Source organism: Chlamydotis macqueenii, chromosome 4, assembly GCF_036417535.1.
Source record: "Chlamydotis macqueenii isolate bChlMac1 chromosome 4, bChlMac1.mat, whole genome shotgun sequence".
NCBI classification, from domain to species: domain Eukaryota; kingdom Metazoa; phylum Chordata; class Aves; order Otidiformes; family Otididae; genus Chlamydotis; species Chlamydotis macqueenii.
Genome location: NC_141559.1, coordinates 83297617 through 83319280, shown reverse-complemented (window position 1 = coordinate 83319280; position 21664 = coordinate 83297617). Strand labels below are relative to the sequence as shown.

Below are 21664 nucleotides of genomic sequence, written 5' to 3'. Positions count from 1 at the left end.
CTCCCGTTTGACCGTTTAGCAGCCCACTCCCACTTTGGACAAGGGGGGATCATTCTGGGAGAGGCACTTCACCCTCCCTGCCCTGCTCCAGGTTTCCTCCCAGCTCCCTCCTCCACAGCCCTCTACCAGCCTTGCTGGGATGCTGAGGAGAGGAGCCACCTCCCGCTGTGCTCAGGGATGTCACGCCATCATCACTGGATGCTCTCCCACCCGCTTCCCATGAAGGATGCTCCTGGGAGCCACGTACTGGCAGTCAAGTACTTATGGAGTGAACAGAGACAGCAGGTTTGGGGTCCATACCCCTCTCAAAACCCACCAGCAGCTCTCCAAAATCCCCTCCCAAAAGGCACCATCAGGTCTCCCCCGATCACCCTGAGACACAGCCTGTTCTTCTTTGACCCTTGATAAATTTTTGAGCCTTGGTGGCTTCCAGAGGCAACAAGGTCTGCTGCCCAATAACATTTTGAAGAATAACCAGGGGACCAGGCCGTTAAGATACATCAGATGTCAAGTTTCACCTACGTTTTTGCACTGCCGAAGTAGAAGATTAAACTTCTTAAAAGCACTTTGCATGTCTCCGTGCTGCCTGGTGCTCGATGTTTCTGTGTTTAAGTTCTCATGACATCCCTGGGGATGGAGGTCCAGAGCAAGAGTATCACACCTAGAAAGAAATCTCTTCTTTCACCAGGTATTTCCCACCTTTGTAAGTTCTCTTCCAACGCCTATCAGAGCAGTCCACTTGGCATCTGCAAGACATGGTCTGAAACGAGAGGGAGCCCACACAACAGCACGTTCCACCTGGAGGAATCACTTCACAACGAACAAGTCACATGGGGAACCCGCTGCTGACAACGGGTACGGTTCATCCCACCTACGCGGAGATGGCCACAAACAAGGCATCTGCTCCAGGCTCGCTCTCTGAAGTTCCCTGGTGCTTTCAGGGATGGAGGTGTCTCCTCCCAGGACTGGTGTTTCAGAGGGGGAGGAACCAGTTTCCCAAGGAAATGCCCACGTCCTAGGATGAGAGGAATCTCTCCCTAGAGGTGCCTCACGGCCTGGCATAGCCCCACCTCAGCCAGAGGAGAAGGCAATAAAAAGACGACAAGCAGGGGAAGGAATGTAGCAGATACATACCGAGGTGGGAAGCATGACAGGAGATTCTGGTCCAGCAAGGACACTCACTGGGAAGACATTAAGATTCACACAATATGGGTTTCTTTTGGTTAAGCACTAAGATTTCACCCGAGAGCATCTCTTCAGGCTTCCTCTGTACTCAGAGTGATACAAGTCATCTCATCCTGACTTAGCCACCTAAAAATCAGGCAGGTGAACCATAGGCCGGAAGAACTACTCTGGTTCTTCAGCTCTAGTAAAACCCCAGGGATCTAAAGTTGGGTGAGATGAATCTGTGTCCCATGTTGAGATGGGAAAGCAGGATTCAGGGTCCTCACAGCATGGGCATCAACTTCCCAAGAGCAGCAAGGGAACTGGGAGCTAGTTCTTCTCATCAGTTTTGGGAGCATTTTTCTGATTTTTTTTTCTCCCTTGCTTTCACCTGGGGGGTCCTAAGCCACACTCAAGGCCCCAGCAGAGAGGTGACAAAGTGTGGAGCAAGGGGTGACCCCCTCCCTCTCGGCCTTGGGTATGGCTGGGTGACCCGAGGAGGACCAACCCCTGCCCCGGTCACCATGAGAATCCTCATGGTCCCCTCTGCCACACCATCCCCACTCAGACCTCAGCCTTGTTCACCACCAGCAAAAAAAAAACCTGGAAGCAGGGGTGGGAGGGGGGAAACACCCACAAACCAAAACCAAGAACAGAGCTTGTGAGTGCTGGGCACTAAAGATGATGGATTGACGAGCAGTATTGCTCTCCCAGCGTTTTACAGGCTTCCCCAACAGCAGCTTCTCCGCTTCACAGGCGGTTATTGCCTCTATTTTCTCTCTGGTTTACGGGATTAACAACCCTATCGCCTCTGCCCTTCCCAACCCACTGCCCGACAGCCACCTTTTGCACCTCATTGCCCAGCCAACATCATTAAATCACACTCCGTCAGCCCCAGCCAGGACCTGGCCCAAAGCGTGCTCTACCACTTCAATCCGGCCAAGCCACAGCCGCTTCCCGCTCCCAGCCCCGCGCAGCATTATTTTGTTGCTTTTCTCTTCCTGTTTGCCAATGGAGGAGCCTGTTTGAACAAGGCATTTGCTTTGCGGGCAACGCATAAAGAGCCGGGAGTAGCTATCTGACCAAGAATGACCTTCAGCCCCAGCAACCACCCAAGCATGGTGCATCTCCATGCCAGCGTGGCTGCACCTTGCTCAGAAAGCCAACGTGCTCTGTGGTGACCCTCCACGTGCTACACAATATCTCAGAGGGCTCTCCACATCCCTGGCTCAGGTCTTGCTGCCTTAAGGGTAGGCATGGGCGTGAGCAAGTTCCTTCATGTTCTCCCTCCTGGGGTATTTCCTAGTCTACGGAGGTCTTCAGCTCATGCCAACCTACGTTGGGTCAGCTGATAGCTCTCCATTGCATTGACTACACAGACTAGGTCTTTAAGGCAAGTCTCAGTTGCCCACACAGAGGTATGAAGCAGTGTTTGAGGTGCTTGGGGCATCCCAGCTGTCCACGTGGGGACAACAATGAGAGCTCAGCACCTTTGGGAGAACTGCATCCTCCTTGAAGAGCAACTGGAGGTCAGGTAGGCTCCCCAGGTCTCAGCTGGCACAGGCTTCCGAGATAACCACAACTGAATTTCACCTCTACGTCGAGGTGTGGGAGCCTGGGAGCTGAATCTTGCCCAGCGTCCAGCTGGAACCTATCTACCAGGGACAGGCAAAAGTCATTTCTGTTACTGCGACAAGGCTGGAAGGACCTCAAAGGCCAGGGAGCCCCAGATTCCATGAGCAGTGCAGTAAACCGCTCAGTTTCTAATTTTCTGAAAGAAAAATGCACGTTGGGAGAGACTCAAGGGAAGAGGGGGTGAAGATGCTACTGTGTCTGCAGCAGCAAGGCTGCTTCACAAAGCCCTGTTCCCAGCTGACTTAGCCACAGGCTTATTGAAAAGATCTGGGTTTGAACAAACAAGAAAGAAAACTCCAAAAGCGGCTTTTAAAACCGCTGGTACTGGATTGTTTCGACATCCAGCTTCCATCCTCGCTACCGACAAGGCAGCGGCTCCCACCATCTCCCAGCCCCAAAGCTGGGGGGACCTGAGCAGTCTCCTGCCCACGCCACTCCACAGCGCTGAGCATGATTCCAAAAAAAATCTCTCCGGATGTGTTTTTCCAGTGTGGCACGGCACGGTGTGGCATTCAGCCCATTGCTGACCCCAGATCTGGGACCCCCAGGGCTCCAGCACAAACCACTCCCGACACGCACTGGTCCTCCTTCTTCTCCATGGACAGAGATGCTGCAGCCCCCAACACAAAAGCCTGTCCTCACCATAGAAAAATGTTCCTCCTAACTTCAACCTCTCTGGATGTAATTTAAGCCAATTACCTCCTGTCCCACTCCTGGTGAACAAAAAGAACCGCTCATCCCCCTCCTCCCTGCGGAAGCCTGTTCCATATTTGGAGGCTGTTAGAAAGTTTTCCTAAACAACTGCAAGCCTTTTGATCTTTCTTCCTCAGCCACCATTTCCAGTCCTCTGGTCTCCTTCGCAACCCAACTCCGGACCGTCTCCAACCGGTCTGCCTCCTTCCACCACTTGCAGCCCCCAAATCTGGGCTCAGAGATTGTGATAGCCACAAGTTGGAGAGGGAGACTGGATGCTTGGACCACATCCAGCAGAACCAAGCTCACACCTTCCCTCTTCCATCATTTTTTGAGGAGGAAAAGAGTTTTCCCGAGCATCAGATCTCCCCAGCTCTACCTGGGGATGCACTCAGCTTCCTTGGGTGCATTTTCCTAAGTGGGGTGGGGAGAGAAGCTGGAAAAAAAAAATATTTAGAAGGGAGCCAGGCAACTAGGCGTGTCTCAAAGCCCAAGATGTACTTTAGTCCTTGGTTTATCTACACGGGAACGGGCTCAGGGTGACTCTGGGGTTAAGGATGTCCCACATCACATTCACTTGCTTTCTATCAGCCCTTAGGGTGAAAAAAAAAAAATAAAAAAGATTGTCCTCTAGATAACTAGAAAAACAAATAAAAAATATAATAAGCTAAAAAGCAAGGAAGTCGGTCCCCTCCGCACCGGGGAACTTCCTCGTCAGAATTCCAACATGCAAATCTCGCCCACCCATCCCACCTTCCTGGCAGACAAGCTGCTCGGAAGCGCCGGGGAGCACGAGGGGTTTACGAGGTGCACGGTGCGAGACAAGGAGGAGCAGGCAGCTGTGGATGGTGACGGGGATGTTTCCGGTGTCAGCGCGGCTTTCCCAGGAAGGCTGGGATGTGCAGCAGGAGCTGATGGCATCTTGTCTGCTGGTGGAAAGTCAAGGGCTTCTTAGGGAATATGGCCTTTCCTGGTGACAATACCCATTGCTGCAGACATGGCCTTAATCAGCAAAAATAAGAAAAAAAATAAGATGCTACTGTAAATTAAGATGAATCTTTGCAATTATAACTAATTATCATCATTTAGGTATTCATGGCTGGTAACTGTCCAAGCTGTAAAGACCTGAGCCATAGGTTTGCGAAACGAGAACCTGGCTGACCATGCCGAGGCGGCAGAAGCACGGAGGTCACATCTGCCCCGGCACGATGGACGTGCCTGGGACCATCCTCCAGCCCCGAGGCCACCTGGCAGGGACAAGCCTTCACCCAACGAATGGGCCTCCTCTGCCTGCCAAAACAGGGCGCCCGCATCCAATCTGCCTCTCGGGAAGGGTCCGGGGCCACGCACGCTCCCAAACCATGCCCGAGAATTACCTGGGCGAGTGCTACTCATTAACAGCGTGGATAATTGGTGTCTGAACCCTGGAACTGTTTAATTTGCCAGTATAGACACAGCCCTGGGGCTCTCGCTGCAGCCCTACCCCGGGAAAGCATCCCAGAGGCTTGAAAGCACTGGAGCAGGTGTGAAATGTTTTCCTGGGTTAGGACTAAGGGTTTGGTCTGAAGCTGGAGTCAGCGGTGGGGAACTCTTGCCCCCGTAACCCCAAAAGGCCAGCCCCGACACATACTGTGCTCAGTGTCCAACAGCGGGCTGGGTTTTCCATGAAGCCAGCACCCTCATGCGCGCCTTCCAGCCAAACCCCAGAGAGATGCTATCTACCCCGGCATGCCACCACACGCGTGCACGAGCCCCAGGCTGGTCTGCCTGCAGACAACGCTCACAAACCTCTCCTGAAGTTGGAGAACACTGGGAGCCAGGCAGGAAAGCTGAGACTTCACTGCTCCTGGGGTCTGGATGTGCAGGATCATCCCCAGGACAGGTTCTTCATGGGAACTTTCTTCCTGTGTAGGTCACTATGGTGAAGCTTTTGCTGCTGAGATGTCCAGGACATGACCTTGAAGGGTACGCTCAACCCAGTCTGCCCTTGGGGATGAGCTGGCTTTGCATCCCTTCCACCAAGTTGACAGTGGAGTTGTCTTCTCCCAAGCAATGCTGGAGATGGGTGATTTTTGGCCAAAGCAGAAGCCAATACACAGCGTGCGGCTGTGCTGACAAATCACTTGATTTCTCCTGGCGAGACAAAACAGCTCAGGAAGGTGGGAAGTCAAACCCTGCAGCTCCGCAGCACTGGAGCCATTGCTTCCTGGGAAGCTGGTGGGTCTTGCTGAGAACGAAAGGCATCCCAAGCGACGCTGCTCACATCACTTCTGCATGCCGAGGGCTTGCTCCACACCCCGTCACAGCTCTGGGGGGGCTTTTGGCCAGGTCCTTATGACAAAATACTGGTAACACTCATGCTTCTGACAGCACATGCAACCTCAAACCCACCTGCGCTGTTGCAACCTCCTACCCATAAACACTGTTGAGATCCCTCCCTCCAGCACCACTTCGAGACAAACAAAATATTCTCAGCCATATCGGCCAGGAAATGTCCAAAGGGGTCTGAACAAAGATGCTTCCACCATCCTGCCAGCCCCACGCTGAGCACGCTTTGCCCATCACACAACCAAACTCCCAACCAGTCCCACCAAGGGCGTTAATTCCCCAGCCAAGTTTTGCATCTCTTCAGCAATTATCTGTCCATAGCGAGGAAGGAAGATCGCTTGCAGTGGGATGTCTCCCAGCAGGACACGACAGACCACAATGGGATGGGACAGACAGGGTTGAGACACCTGGTGAATGCTCAGGGCCTCAGGCTCTTGCACCACACTCTGCTCCACCTCCTGTCCACAGTCAGATGCAAAACCACCTTCTTCCTACCACAGTGACTGCAGGCTACCTTCTACCCTGCCCTCAGCCCTCCACGCAGACGGGTGTAAGTGGACACATCCCAATCTGTACCTAGAAAGAGCTGCACATGAGAGCTGGAGGGGTTTTGCAGCACGTGCAGTGGTGCTGAGGCCAGAAGCTCAAGAGATGAGCTATGGATTTCCACCTCCAATAGCCACAGTTCCAACAGAAGCCAGTCCAGGTTCATCCTACCAGCAGCTGCTCCAGGCTCTTCTCACAGCATTCTGCTTTCTCACGAGCTGGTGAGGCTGAGGGCAAGAAAGGACCCAGCTGAGATAAAGTTACACCCATATCTCAACCCCTGGGGAGCATCAGCCAGGGTCTTCCTCTCCACAGCACATCGGTAGGTGACTAATACCCACCAAGAGCCAATTTGGGCAATATGAAGGCTATTCACCTGAAGGACACTGTTCCCCTCCTCTGTGGGTTTCTTTACTCTGAATCACGGTGCTGCGGTGAAGTGGGAGAACGTAAGGCAGGAAGGTAGGGAAGACCTGTTCCAACACGACAGCGTAGGGGCTGCTGCCCGTCCTTGCTTGGACAGAAGGGAACAAAAACATACCTGGAGATCCAGTCACCCACCCTGGAAAACCCGTGGCTTTGGCTTGCGAAGAGGCTGGTAGGGCAGAGTGAAAGCTCAGTGCCAAAGACTTTGGTGGGGAGAAGGGTCAAGTGCTGTCTTCAGCCAGGGCGCCTGCAGTTCACAGTGGAGAAACGTTACCACAGCTGCAAAGGACAGTGGTGGGAGGGGGCTGTAGAGCATCCCCTCTACTCTGCTATTGCAGCTTGAGCCTAAAAAGGGGACAGCCGTGAAAAAGCCTGAAGTTCAGGCTCTTCCCAGGTCTCCACACGACCTGCTCCCCACAGGCACCATGTCCTCCTGGCCCCACTGGGATGGTTTTGTCACCAGGACCGTGGATGGAGGAGAAACAGAATCGCCTTCCTCTGATGGGAGTCCCACCCGCACTGGAGCAACAAGTGCCCAGGGCCACCGAGGGAGAAGAAATCAGGTCCCGCCGCTCCGCCGAGGACCCAGGCAGCAAGCGTGCGTCTCTGCACCCTCCCCAAAGAGCGAGCCGACACCTGCAGCGGGCCAGCTAATGAATACAAACGACCGCCCCGTGCCCCGCCGGGGGGTCTTTAACACTTCGCGCGTCTCAGCGACGTTGAGTAATCATCTCCCAAAGCCCGCTCGGGCAGCCCCTCCATCCCACGGCAAGCGGCGCGGAGATGAATGACTGCCGAGGAGACGCGGCATCGCAATAATTTTTCATCCGCGGCGTTGCTTAACCTTTCGTGAGCAAATCCGATTTCCCCGACACCGGCCCGGGCGCCGTACCTGCATTAAGTATTGCTGGGTCAGGGAGGGGCAGCCGTGATTTATGCCTTCTCCCTACTAATCGGATTCTGGGGTAGGCAGATATTGATGGGCGCCTGCCTTTGATCCATGGCTCTCGTGAGCCTTCATTCAATTACTGCCCCACGGAACGCAATTAGCAGGGCCACGAAGCCATGTGGGCCTCATAATCATGGCACAGGGTGAAGATGAAGGGGCTGTCACCAGGAGGAATGCCACTCGGTCCCACCTGGGGATCGGATGCGCTGCAGCGCGTTTGGAAAAACACCGAGGAAGCGTCAAGGAGGAAAGGAGAAAAGTCCTCTTCACCCCAAGCGCTCTCATCTTGCTTCTTCCCCATCGCACGCCATCATCGCACGATGCGCCCAGCACCTTCACCTTCGTTGTCACCTGGCTTGAACATCCTTGCCCACTCTTGGCACCGCGACTGCTCAGCCGTGTCACTTCCTGCACGGCCCAGTCTCACACCCCAAACCTGGTCGCTCCACCTCCTGCGTCTCCCTGCCCACATTCCTCTCCCTCTAAGTAATGCTCTGTGCTCATTCCCCTTGGACTTCACCCAGTCTTCTTGCCAGGGGAGATGCAATCCCCTCCCTGGCTGCTCCATCTCCCTCGTCCATCCTTACCGCAGGCCGTGCTATCTCTGAGCTATCTGCTCCTCTTCCTTCTCCCATTTGTTTATCTGCTCTAACAACCTCCTTCACCTGTGCTCTGCAGGCATGTGATGACAGCTGTCTCCATCAGCTTTCCTCCTCCACTTTTGCTTTAAACTCTTTACTCCTGCCGACTTCGTGGTGCTTCTGGTCCAGCATCCACCCACCCACTCGTTCCTTGCTCTCAGGGGTGGGAAGAAGCACATAGAAGATGGCCACACTCTCATCCACCTCACACAACCTTCCCCATCCTGCCAGAACCGGTTTTGACCCATGGCAGAAGAAATCTGGCAAACCCTCCACACTGCAACATCACCATCAACAGGGATCGCGGTGACGGCAGCTGGGAAGAACCACACAACCCCGATGAGCAGAGCGAAGGCAGGAGGGCGAGAGCCATCAGAGCAAAGTGCAGGGCCATGCACCAGGCAAAGAGCCCTTCACCTCAAAAAGGCCAAGGAGAAGAAAGAGCTGGATGCGATGGTCGCTGCCTGCAGCAAAGCAACTCTGTCCCAGCACCGAAAAAGGGTGGTTGGTATCTGTTGAGATGTTTCCAGTTGAGAGAGTGAAGCATCAACACCCACATACGTGGCAGCCTTGGCAGCTCCTTGCAGGACACACCTTTTTGGTCCACTGTGTTGAAAGGCTCAGGTGGGAACGTGCATAGGAGACGGGACAGCTGCTCGCTTGCTCCTTCATCACCCCCTCCCAGTGGGATGGGGAGGAGAATCAGGAAAGAAAAAGAAGGCAAACCCCCGGGGTTGAGAGAAAAAAAAGCTTAAAAGGACAACAGAGGAAAAGAAAACAAACAAAAAAACCCCCAGAAAACACTTACAGTACAACAGGTCACAGCAGATCCTGGTGCCCAGCTCCCTCCTGAGCAACAGGAGCCTCCCCTCGGCCCCATCCCCACTTTATACCCCGAGCGTGGTGTCACATGGGATGGAGCAGCCCTTGGGCCAATTTGGGTAAGCTGTCCCAGCTGCTGGGTAATCGGTAACCTATCCCAGCTGTGTCCCCAGCCATGGGTGCCACCAGCTCCAGTTCAGGTGAAAATTAACTCCATCCTGCCCAGAACCAGGACAGAACACGTATGGGAAATGGCAACCAGAAAGTGGAGAGGGACAGAGACCCCAGAGCTCCTGGGCTTTGCCAGGCAGGGAAAATCCCAGCTGAGCAGAGTGATTTCTTTCTCTACACCCATCAAGAGAGAGACCACTGGCGAGACACGGGACTCAAAGGGGGGATTTAAACACGACTGACATCAGCGTAACACCACAGGACCTCAGGAGATCCTCCGACACCTCCAAGAAGCAGACTCCCAAACAGAAGCCTTAAGGTCTGACACAAGCTCCGGTGTTTCGGGCGGTTTTCCCATGCCGGCGTGCAGGGACCTCCGTCTGACCCCATCAACCTTTGGAGCCAATGAAGAGAAGGGGGTGTCCGGGCCACCACTATCTGGTGCTCAACCAATTTGGGGGTTGGCTGGGAAGGTTTTGGCTCCTCTGCCGTCTCCTGCCTGCAGCCACCACCCGAACTCAGAGTTCAGCGATCACCCAACAAGGTTTTCTTTCTTCTTGCGTTTGCCGTAGCTGTTTTCCCAAGAGTTGAATCCCAAACCCACAAGCAACCACAAGCAGGGAGGTTTTTTCCTCCTTATTTTCTTCGAGGTAGGCAAGACAAATGCTTCTCAACAGATATTCCTGAGCATTTATTTCCTCCTGTCTCTGTCCCTTCTTGCCTTCACCTCAATTTACCTCTTAACCTCCTTCCTTGATGAGATTGGCTGATGCTGCAGGAAAGCAAAGTTGTCAGATGAGCCTGTCTCCAGCCCATGGGATTCTCCTCCTTAAGGAAGCCAGCTTGAGCAGCCCCAGGAACGGAGCTGCCACGGGACAGGATAAGGGCTTGGGACTGGAAGATGCCTACACCACGGTGTCCCACACACAGGACAGTCACCAGTCTGCGTGCTCGGTTCAATGGTGTCACCCAAGAAAGCAGCTGCAGAGTGGGAACCGAGTGGCAGAGTGTCAGCTCTGTTGGACCAGACCGAGCGGTGACGGTGACAACCAGGTCGAAGACACGCCCACAGCTACCGTCCTTGCAAGCACAGCAAACCGTGCTCTGGGAGCTGTGTTCAGGTTGGGCAGCAAAAAAGCCTTCGCTGGGAGGGTGGTGCAGCCCTGGGACAGGCCGCCAGAGAGGTGGGGGATGTCTACCCTTGGAAGTTTGGCCAAAGCCATCCTGATCCAGAGTAGGAGGTTGGTCTTGGGACCTCCAGAGGTCCTGCCCCGCTGCAGAGGGCAGGAGCATCTCTAGGTCTGCGCATATTAAAGTTGTGCTGGAGCTTCTTCCTTGTGGTGTCCTGCAGACCCCACAAAGCAATACTCACGGTGACAACCCAGCCAGACTTGCCGCTTGGCCTCCACCCAATCCATGCCGGAAGCGCAAGGCCGCGAGCCACCGCACGGAGATGTAAAATCCCGGGGCAGAAACTCAGCACCCCCAGAGAAGATGCCAAAATGAGAAACTGTCACTTTAAAGATGAGAAAAGCAAGGCATGGACAACCCAAAGGAGCAACCCAAGGGCGCAGGGCATGCTCCCGGCATCAGGCCAGGGTGTGAGCGGAGGTGCGGGGCTGTGGCTCGCCCCCTCGGCTGCACCGTCCCAACTTGCTCTTCTCCAGAGACGTCTGGGCATGTTCCTGGGGAGGGTTTGCTCCAGGGACTACTCCTCGGGTGAATGGGGCTACACCCGGCACCATCCTCCACTGCTGGGCTTCCAACGTGTCCCCGGGTTGGTGCAAGGGGCTCGCTGCTCTGGCAGCCCCCTGCATGGCCTGGGGGTGGTCACAAGAAGTCCTGACCACATCTCAGCCTGGCACGTGCTGCAGAACATCTCCTGCTCTCCTGGCCAGGAAGATCCAAGGAGATCTCTGCCCACCATCTCCCACCAGGGCCCCATGGTGCCGGACCACATCTTGGCCCTTTGGGTGCTGCAGAGCGTCTCTGGCTCTCCCGCCCGGGGCTGGGCATCCCCGGTAGCTCAGTCCTGAGCCTGGAGCATCCCATCTGCCCATAGCACGGCGCAGCACCCAAAATACACCGGGCCAAGGGGACGGGGACCAACGTTCGAGCCCTGAACCCAGGCGCTTTGCACGGAGCTGCCCCACGGGAGGAGACGTCAGGCCAATCCGTGGTGCCAGGTCCCAGGGTGGGCTGGGGGGCTTCCTGCGTTTTTGGGGTCCCACCTGGACCTGCTGTCAGAGGAGGTGGCGCTTCCCCTTTTGTTCATGACTGCCTTTACCAGAGAGCACCTGAGATTATTCGGAGGAGGACAGATTCCATTCGGGAGGTTCCCACCTGCCTTTCACCCTCGTCTGCCCCACGTGCGCACGCAAGTGCCCCCGGCAGAGGTTTAGTCTGGGACAAACACCGAGGAGCACTTCTCCTCCCCACCCCACCGAATTAACACGTGGGCCTCCCTGCCCCAGGCCGCGATGGAAACCAAAAGGGACAAACGGCTTAAAAAAGGGTTTTAGAGGGATTCATGGAACACCATCCATCCAGGCTCCTTTCACACAGCGGCTGCTTTCCAGGAGGGACCCCCCCAGCCCATGAACGCACCCCAGATCCTTCACTCCCACGCCCTTCACCTGAGCCCTCCCACCATCGCCCCTACCCGGGGGGCAGGACCCCCAGGTCCCCCTCCCAGCCTGGTGTGCTCAGCGTCGCCCGGCCCCATGGATTGACGTGCTGAGATTTCCCAGCCGGACGGTTTTTAATTCGCCTTTGCCACGTTGGTTTCGTACCACTCCGATTTCCCAACCAACGCGCCGTGCGCTACCAAGCCAAGCATTTCACAGAAACCCACGTCTACCGCACACGCGGTGCCGGGGCCGGGAGGTATTTGGGGAATCTAATACCCTGGAAAAAAAAAAAAAAGGCTAACATAATCATCAAATTGCAAACCATGAAAGAAAATAGGCAATGTGAGCGGGCAGAAAGATTTCCCACGGAAAGCCGAGGGAAGCTCGACCACCACCTGCCCATCATCGCTGCTCTGCCCCCCAAAGCCTTCACTCGGGATCGCTTTCCCCATCTGCAAACCTGGGTGTCACCAACGAGAGCAGGGCAGCCACTCCTTCATCTCCAGGCTTGGGTTTACGGTAGAAACCAGTTAAACCAACCCCGAATTAGTCAAAGCTTGGCTTTAGCTCCCAGCACGGGGCGGGGGTGCCAGCGCTCGTTAACGGGTCGTTCCCCCCCACCCCGGGACAATCCCTACATCCCCGTGTTTCAGCAGCAAATCCTTCCCGGTTGTACAAAAGGGATGTTGAATTTCACCTTTTATGGGATTTAGGATTTTTTTTTTCTTTTTTTTCCCCCCGGCGAGGCGAAGGCGATGCACACAGCCACAGCGAGCCCGGGCTTATTTAAACCGGTAGATGCTGTATTGTTTAATAGAAGTTACAACAGGATAAATGTACAGTGAAAATCAACATGCTAATTTCTAACGCGATTTAACCTGTAAACCATGCAGTCCATGTCTTCGTCAGTCCATCTCTTTTTTTCATCAGTAGCTCTGCTAGTGAGTTTTAAGGAAAAAAAAAAAAAATTCCCTTTAAAGTTAAACCTAATTTACTAAATTTTCCCCTTATTGTGCAACGACTTGTGCAAAAAAAGCTGTTTTCACCACATTAGTTTACAAAATCACGTCCTTCTCCCCCCAAAATAATGAGAAAAGGCAACGGAAGCAGCCAGCGGACAGGGAGGGATGGGGACGGGGGCGCGGGTGTCAAAATAAAATCGGAGGGATGAGCCGAGGCGGAAAGCAACTGGGTGCAAACTGGGTGCCAGAAGCCCGACCCCGAGCTGCCCGCGGAGGTTTTGGGGCAGACGCGGGGTCCCCAGGTACCACAGAACCAGCGGAGAGACCCCAGCAGCCCCGCGGCATCCGGGGCGGGAGACGCAGCCGGGCGGGGCGTGGGAGGTGGGTCGGTGCTCCAAACCACTCCACGGGCCAAAAAAGCACCCCAGCCCACCCAAAATGGAAGGGAAAAGCCAAACTGAGGCGCGGCGGAGAGGTAGGAAAGAGCCAAGGGGGAAGATTTCTCCGCCCGGGGTCTGAATCCCGGTTTGGAGGGATGCTGGAGGGACGCCTACGCAAACCTCCCTCACCTGCCCCATCCCCTCGCCGCCACCTCGGGGGGTGAAAGATTTCACCCTAAAACCAGCCTCAGCGCGGGACGTGCCGGGAGCCGGCGATGCCAGCGCAGCGGCCCCGGCCCCACCTCAGCCTCCGCCTTCCGCGCCGCCTCCCGGCATCTTGCGAACATTTTGGGGGCCAGCACGCAACGCCCACGGCCTTCTGCCCCAAACACCCTCCGCGGAGCGGCACGAAGGCAGCCGGTTTTTAAGAAAACCGAACCGAAGCAGCCCCCCGGACGCAGCAGCGGCCAGCTTCTCCCCCATCCCCATCCGAGCGTGGAGTTGCGGTTGGATGTAGAACAAAGTGCAAAATCGCTAAGAGCATCTGACGTGAACTCCAGCTCTAGGAATATTAAAAAAAAAAAAAAAAAACAAAAAACGAAAACCAGAAAAATCTCCTCCTCTCTCCCAGACACGCGCTGATGTCTAACGGTCCGGGCTGCGAGTTAGCGCATTAAACCTTCTATAAAATGATTCCCAACCCCTTGGCTGCCTGCACAACCCCCGAAGATTACAAAGACAAGATGTGCAGACGCTTCTCAGGAAGCCAAACTTGCCTTTTTTCTTCTTTTTTTTCCCCACTGATGCTGAAATACGTTGGCCGGGTCGGGGAAAACCGGGGGGGGATAACCTCATCTTTTCTACAGCCACCGCTCAAAAAAACCCCCAAACCTAAGGAAGAGTCAATGTATGTACACGGAGGTGTTAATAGCAGCATTATTTGGTTTGGGGGTTGCAAATCTTCGATCCCAGCGGGTTCTCCCCGGTTTCCCACCCCTCCCTGGTGAATTTATAACCACCACCTTTCCCTCGTAAGCAACACCAGCCGGATCGGAGGATACCGGTCGTTAGTAAGAGATTAAGAGGGGATTGGAAACGTCTTCCAGGGCTTTTTGAGCAATCTGTTTAAAAGATTAATTTTATTTTGAAGGGATGGAACTGCATCTCTCGGAACAAAAAGTTAATTAGGACCAGAGCACCAAAAATGCTGGTTTTCATCCCGGTCTGTGACTTGCGGTTAGGCGCTTGACCTCCCGAAATCAGAAACTCGCTGCATCTCTCCCTTGGCCGAGTTTGACTTTCCCAGCAGCGAGTCCTGAGCGCCAGAAGCCGGTTTGCAGGATCCCCATCCCAGCTTCTCCTTAAAGGAGCGAGGAAATCCAGCCCGGGCAGGCACGGCAGCGCCGAGCGGCTCCTCTTTTAACTCAAACTTGGTGGAGACGGGAAACAGAGCCCAGATGTGGGACTGGGAAGGCTGGGAGCCGGCCGGAGCATCTGACAGAAGGTTCTCGCCCCAAGACCCAGCTGCTTTGGGGTTTTTATGCAGGCACCCCTTGCTCAACGCAATGTAGGGGCAAAAAAATGGAGTTTTGAGGCGGTGCTGGGAGCCGGATGACTTTTTTCCGCTCGCACCGACAGCACGAAGCCCCTTCCCCGCGTCTCGGGGACCGGAGGTGACGCTGCCCGCTCCTCCTTTCCCTTCATCCCGCACCTAGCACGGAGGAGAGGAAATCCATCCCGGCTGCAAAGCGCTGCCCTGCCTGGCAGCAAAGCCAGCGGCTGACAAAAGCGATTAAAAATTGGGTTTGACAGTCTATCCTCCCGCTAATAAAAACTGGAAATGCCAGAGCGCCTTATCGGTCATGCTCGCTGATGCTCGGTGACGCCGCTGCCAGCATCTGTAGCAGCTCGGTTCTGAAGGATTTTAAAGTGCTTGTTACTGTTTAATGGCCCTTAACTGAAGTGCCCTGCAGATTGAAGCTTCCCCGGTTACCGTCACCAGCTGGGTTTTTCCTGTTTCCATCTCCATCCTCGGTGTAGCAGCTCAGGTCTGATGCTTGGACCGGCCGATCCCACCTGCTTTTGCCACTCCCTTCACGCTCCTGTCCCCGCGTCTCTCCCGCGGTGGCACTGCCGAGGGATGGGGAGGAGGAATAAAAGCGCCCCGTGGTCCTGCGGCTGGAGGGCTGAGTTCACTGTCACCTGTCCCTCTGAAAGCCTTTGCTCGGTCGTATGTAGATGTATCTACGAAGATGATCCCTTTCTAACACCAATTTTCATTCAGCTGCTTCGTTTTTCCTCCATCCTTCTTACAAGCGCTTCAAAGAGGCGTTAAGAAAGAAGCACCCTCTGATCCCCCTCCAAAACCATAAAGCCAAGTTGGGTTCTTTTCTCTTATTAATTCCAAGAATCCACTGGTCCTCGCGGCTGGAGACCGCTGGGACGGGACGACAGCCCCAGAAGGTCGCTGCTGACAACATGCCTACTCACTTTCAGGGTTAAGCAACATGTACCCTTCTGAAAAACAAAACGAGTATTGCTGAGGGCCAAGGAGGGGAGATAAAGCACCATCCCCCTTTGTGCATCCAGAGCTTCCGCGTCAGAAGAGTTCTCCAGGCAAAAAAAGCACAGAGGAAAAAGTGCACGAGGGTCAGGGACTGAAAGTGCTGCTGCCCTTCTGCCGACGCTGCGCGGTGAGGGCCGAAGAAGTCGAGCTCTGAGAGGGGAAGGAGAAGGAACCTCGCTCGGCGGGTCAGCGGAGCACCCCTCCGCTTCCAGAACCGGTCTGGGGGCTCAGCACCCACCGCCTTCAAACGAGGGTAGGAATCGGGCCCGGCTGGCGGCCCTGCTGAAGCAGCACTTGCAGGGCTGCAGGATCCAGCAGGAAGATGCAAATTCCCTTTCACAGCAGGGTTTGGGAGGTGGGGGAACGGGCTGCACAAGCTTTCACCTGCAGTCACCGGCGTCAAACGGGAAAGAGAAGATAAAGGGCGAAAGTCCCCTCTCTCCTAACCTGAACCCTGGGGTTCAAGCCCTCTTGGTAGCGTTACCGCCCTCCAGAGCTGCCTGGATGTGAGCAGAGGATGTCCAGCCTTCAGAGCAGAGAGGGGAATTTTGTCCGTAGGCACTTCTGGGCCGGGGGGTTGCTCAGCGATGCTGCCCCACGGGGCATCTCCCGCTGCCTCCGCTCCTGGGCCGCCCGGGTTTCCTCCTCGTTAGCCCGGCACGGCACAGGCCAAGGGCGCTCGCGGGACGCTACCCCGTCGCGAAGGCAGGACACCAACATGGAAAAGAGGTGCAAGGAGAGGAAAAGTAAAAAAACCAACCCTGAACGGAGTGCCCTGGACACCGGGAGAGCCTTTGCGCCGTCCCTGCTGAGCATCCCTCCTCTCCTGCCACCCAACCGCGTCGGACGCCAGCAGCAGCATCCCGCCACAGGACACCCTGCCAGACTCTTTCCAAATCTAACGAACGTGACAGCTCCCAACGCCCTTCTACATTCAGGTCGCAGAGGTGGAGCTCAGGGCGCGGCGACGCCGGTTACAGATGCGCCGGAAAGGATCGCAGCTCTGGCGATCGGCAGCCTACGGTGGCAGCAGCCCTTCCAGGAAAAAAAAGGAGAGGAGTTGGGAAATGAGTTTGCCTCTTTTCCTACCGAAATTCAGTGTGGAAGTCGGCAAGACACGCTAAGGGGTGACCCCCTCTCTAAACGTGCGCGCCTTTTACCGGAGCCTGAAAGAACCTGAAAGCACGGCTCCTCCCCGTACGTTTTGTTTTCACAGCTAACACAAGGAAGTCAGACCGATTCTTTCAATTTGGCTTAGATTAAAAAAAAAAAAACAAACAATAGTCTGGGCGTGAACTTCTGTGTCAAGCTTCAGGATTTACCGTCACTTTACAAACCCCTGAAAATAGGAGTTTATACCGGAGACCGCCTCCACGAGCAGTGCCGCCTGTCTTCCCCGGGATTGTTTAACAAGGAACATTTTCTCATCAGGGTGGGTTTCATGAATGCTATACAGGTGAATAAAAAAATACATATATATTCTCTTTGAACAAGAATCCCAAGTCCGGGCGTGCGGAAGGCTGCGGCGCGGGGAGCGGCGCGGGCGGGAGGTCCCCGAGTCCCTCATGCGTGATGGCTGTTGATCAGGCCGCGGAGCTGCTTGGCCACGGCGTCTATCAGCTTCTGCTTGTCCCTCTCGTTTTTCCGAAACTGGGCAAAAACGTTGTTTTTTCTACTCGTGTCTCTCATCCTGCGCAGAGCAGAAACAGGTTATGGCACAGGTATCGCCGCTCACGGCCGCACCCGAGCCCTGCGAGGGAGTCGCGTGGAAAGCGCGCGTATTCGGGCTCTGAGAGAGGGGGTGACTGCACCTCAAGGCTCTACCGCAGTTTTTATCACGGATTTGCGTCAAGACAGGGATACTGAGCCAGGTGCAGGCTTTACACAGTTTTAATTTTCACTTTAAACCCCACAAATCCCAATCGATGTCACCGTGGGGTCTGTCCCTAACGTCAAAACGCACAAAACCCTCAAGCCCCTCGATGTCCCCTTTCAACAGCTTTGGCTGCGTCCCCGTGTCACCTCCCGAACTGGCAAACACAACGCCGTAATGTTAGGAGGAAATTTAAAAATTAGCGTCGAATTCACAGCGTTAAGGCTTCCTGTTTGAAACGGCGCGTCGCATGCGGCCACGAGATGCACCTCGCGCGGCAGCCGGAAAGGATCGGAGTTGTGCACTTAAAATATTAAACAAAATTATATAATAGAATTTATATCAAAGCAGGGAACCCAGCACTGGTTTCCCCCATTTAAACATCTTCTTGAGATTTGTGTTTTTTAAAAATTTCATTTAACACATGAAACAGCACACGGTCTCCAGGAGGTTTCCAAAAAGCCGGAGACGAGAAGAGCGGGTGGTGGGGTGGGACCTGAAGGTGAAGCCGGTGCAGCTCCGTCCCTCTCCGCCGTGCAAAGCCGGGGCTGCATGCACGCTCGCATTCACCGACGCGTATTTTTTTGGGGAGGGAAGCCAGGTCTCATTGCGTGGTCCAAGCGTGAGCTTTACGCAGGCAGGGGATGTGCTGGGAAGGGAAACCACCCCACAAGGGTCAACCAACCCTCCAACAGCTCCTGATGGCATCAGCCCCAACGTCCAACCACCGGTTCTCAGCCGGCACCGCTCTTTCGTAATCCCCCAATTTGTAAATGACTTTCTTGGTAAATCAGATCTGGCAGAGGCTGGTGGCTTTGGATGAGTCACATAAGCCTGGTTTCGGCTTCGGGGACCTCAACGAGGCCTTAAAGTGCCTGGGACACAGCGCTGAGAGTTCCTGGGAAGCTGGCACCTCATCAAACCGGGAGGGGGGTTTCTGAGTCAACGCAGCGCAAATCAAACCTCTTGAAACTTATTTAACCGATTCAAAAAAAAAAACAAAAACCCTAAGGTTTTTCACGCTTCCTAAAAAGAGCCAAAGGGAATCTGAAATGTTCCCAAAAACATTCAGCTTGGAACTGGAAACAAGGATAACAACTTTATCCCAAAGGCTAATTCGCTGAAGTTATAAGTGCCCAAAGACACGGGATTACAACCGAGCTGCTTTCCCAACAGTAACAAGATAGCTTGGAGCACTTTCATTCAGCAAAATCAGTATTTTTTTTTTCTCTATTTTTTCCAACCAAAGCAGGTAGCCAGCTGCTCCGCTGCAAGAACCAGCGAGCGATCGCGCCGACGGGAAGCGGCTTTTTCGAGGCGCACGGGTTAGAGGTGTCCCTGTCTTGTGAATTTTGGAAACAACCCTCCTCCCGCGGGACACCTCTGCCAGCGCCGTATGGCTCCAGTGGGTCTCAAAGTGCTTTCCCAGGAGGGCTGAGAGCTCTCTTCCTATTTTGCAGGCTACGCAGGGTCATCCACCCAGCGCTGCACTCACCCCGCTCCATCCCTGCCTGCTGCAGCCGGCCCCGGGCAGCACGTGGGGAATTTACAGCAGAGCATCACAGAATCATAGACTCATAGAATGGTTTGGGTTGGAAGGGACCTTCAAAGGCCACCCAGTCCAACCCCCCTGCCAGGAGCAGGGACATCTCCAACCAGATCAGGTTGCTCAGAGCCCCGGCCAACCTGGCCTGGAATGTTTCCAGGGATGGGGCATCCACCACCTCTCTGGGCCAGTGTCCCACCACCCTTAGACTAAAAAAAATTTTCCTAATATCTAATCTAAATCTGTCTCCCTCTGTTTTGAAACCATTACCCCTCCTCCTGTCACACCAGGCCCTGCTGAAGAGTTTAATCCTCAGAGCAATCCTCTGCCCTCAGAGCAATCTCATCCCGGGCGTCCTCGGAGCCATCTCTGTGGGACCTGTTCAGCTCCACCAAATGTTTTTGGAGGAACGCGTGTTAGTGCAAGAAAACCTTTGCGTTCGTTTGAGTGATGAGAAAGGAGCTGCGTGGGTAAAGCTCCCAGATCAGGATGGAAAAGGAGTCAGAGCCCTGACCCCGTAACAACCCCACGGAGGTGGATCTGGTGAAGCGGGGACAAGAGACTGAGAGGGACGGGAGCTGCTGGTATCTCCAGACATCGTGTGAAGGTAGAGGCACTAAGCTATTAGAGTGTTGTTAATGAGTTCAGTTGCCTACAGGACACAAAATCCTGCAGAATTTGGGTTGCGCAGCATGGGGAGCGGCTGAGCTTGCCCAAGGAGACCATGCTGATCCGGTCCTGCCGTCGCAGCTCCGTGGACGGACAGTGAGCTGAGTCAAAGACGTCCAGCAACGCCAACCTGCTCCTTTTCCAGCGTTCGGCTACGGGAAGCACCCAGGGCCTGACCAAGCGGTGTGTCCAGACACCGAGAATTTCAGCTTCGAAAGAGGGAGGCAGGGCTTTCGAGCGGCTCGGCAGCTCTTCGGAGGAGCCATACTTTTATTTCTTTAAGCCTGTGCCCGCAAGAGCCCTGGGACAACCGAGCCCGTTTTTTGTAACGTGGTCCCAAGAATCCAAACGTAAGAGGAAGGGAAAGAGAGAGCTCAGTGCCGTCCCCACCCCTGTAAACAAACACCACCCTCAACAGAGCCAAGCTTTGTTTAAATTAATCTATAAGGGGAAAAAAGCAAGAGAGTAAAAGCTCCTCTTTTAGCTCTAATTAGTGCATTTGAGACGATAAAGTTACCGGAGGGAACCGTTCCAAAGACAGCTTGCATTTAGATCATTTAGTGCTCCATTTAAATCAAACAATAAAGTCACCGCGAGGTGAGGGTAAAAGCCCAAGCAAGCAGCATACTTACACTCGCGATATCCTAGGAGAGATGGGTGATTAGGAAAAGAGATAACGGGGAAAACAGGTTACAAAACAAACCGGCGGATCAGGATTTCACGTCGCCTGCCTACGGAGAGGTTGCTGGGAGGTGGGCTCGGAGCGCGGAGGGGAGCGGACGTGCCTGAAGCTACGGCCAGGTCAACGCAGAGCCTCGGGGGAGCTGGAGCGGGTGGGTGAGGCATGGAGATTCCCCAAAGGGCCTGAAGCCCCAGCAGGGAGAGGGCAGGGCCTGCTTGAGCATCCCGGTGATGCTACGCCACGAAGGTGTGGGAGACAGAATCATAAAATCACAGATTGGTTTGGGTTGGAAGGGACCTTTCAAAGCCATCCAGTCCAACCCCTCCTGCCAGGAGCAGGGACATCTCCAACCACATCAGGTTGCTCAGAGCCCCGGCCAACCTGGCCTGGAATGTTTCCAGGGATGGGGCATCCACCGCCTCTCTGGGCAACCTGGGCCAGTGCTCTACAACCCTCACTATAAAAATTTTTTATTATTTATCGTTTTGGCGTCATTATTACTTCTCTGTCAGATCAGCTGGAAGACCAGCTGTGAGGTCTGACGGTAGCAAAAGGGCAGGAGCAGGGCTGACCCTCCCAGTGAAAGCCTGGAGGTCTACCAAAGAAAGGGTCATCTGGGCCACCTCCTACCACGAGCAGGATGGTGGCACTTCCCTCCCATGTGCTAGAGGGGTTACAAGTGAAGCAAACCCCACTCTTCGGGTCTGCGGCAAACTCACAGGCCTTCCCTCCTTGCTGTTGGTTTGTAGGACTGGCAGAACGCTCAGGAGGGTTCCCAATGCCCCGCAGAGGCCACGCGGCACTCACTCGGTGCATCCTGGCACTGCTCCTCGGTTCTTTCAACTACGGACTTCAAAGAGCCTTGCTTAGGGCAAGCCCTGGAGCACACAGCCACCTAAAGACACTGTCCCTGCCCCATAGCTGGGCTTGTAGCACTTGATCCTCTCCGGGGATCCAACCGAGGAGAAGGAGAAGGAGAAG

The 21664-nt window shown here is 54.7% G+C and overlaps 1 protein-coding gene across 3 annotated transcripts in view; it reads right to left on the bottom strand.

The window, feature by feature from the left end:
- Positions 1–12787: 12787 nt before the first annotated feature.
- EXOC6B (exocyst complex component 6B) overlaps positions 12788–21664 on the bottom strand; it is a 274450-nt gene continuing 265573 nt past the window's right edge. For all 3 annotated transcript variants that reach the window (XM_086747734.1, XM_086747730.1, XM_086747732.1), the window contains one exon: positions 12788–17603. In XM_086747734.1, coding sequence (XP_086603860.1) covers positions 17477–17603 — 127 coding nt within the window. In that variant the 3' untranslated portion in view covers positions 12788–17476. The remainder of the gene's footprint in view (positions 17604–21664) is intronic.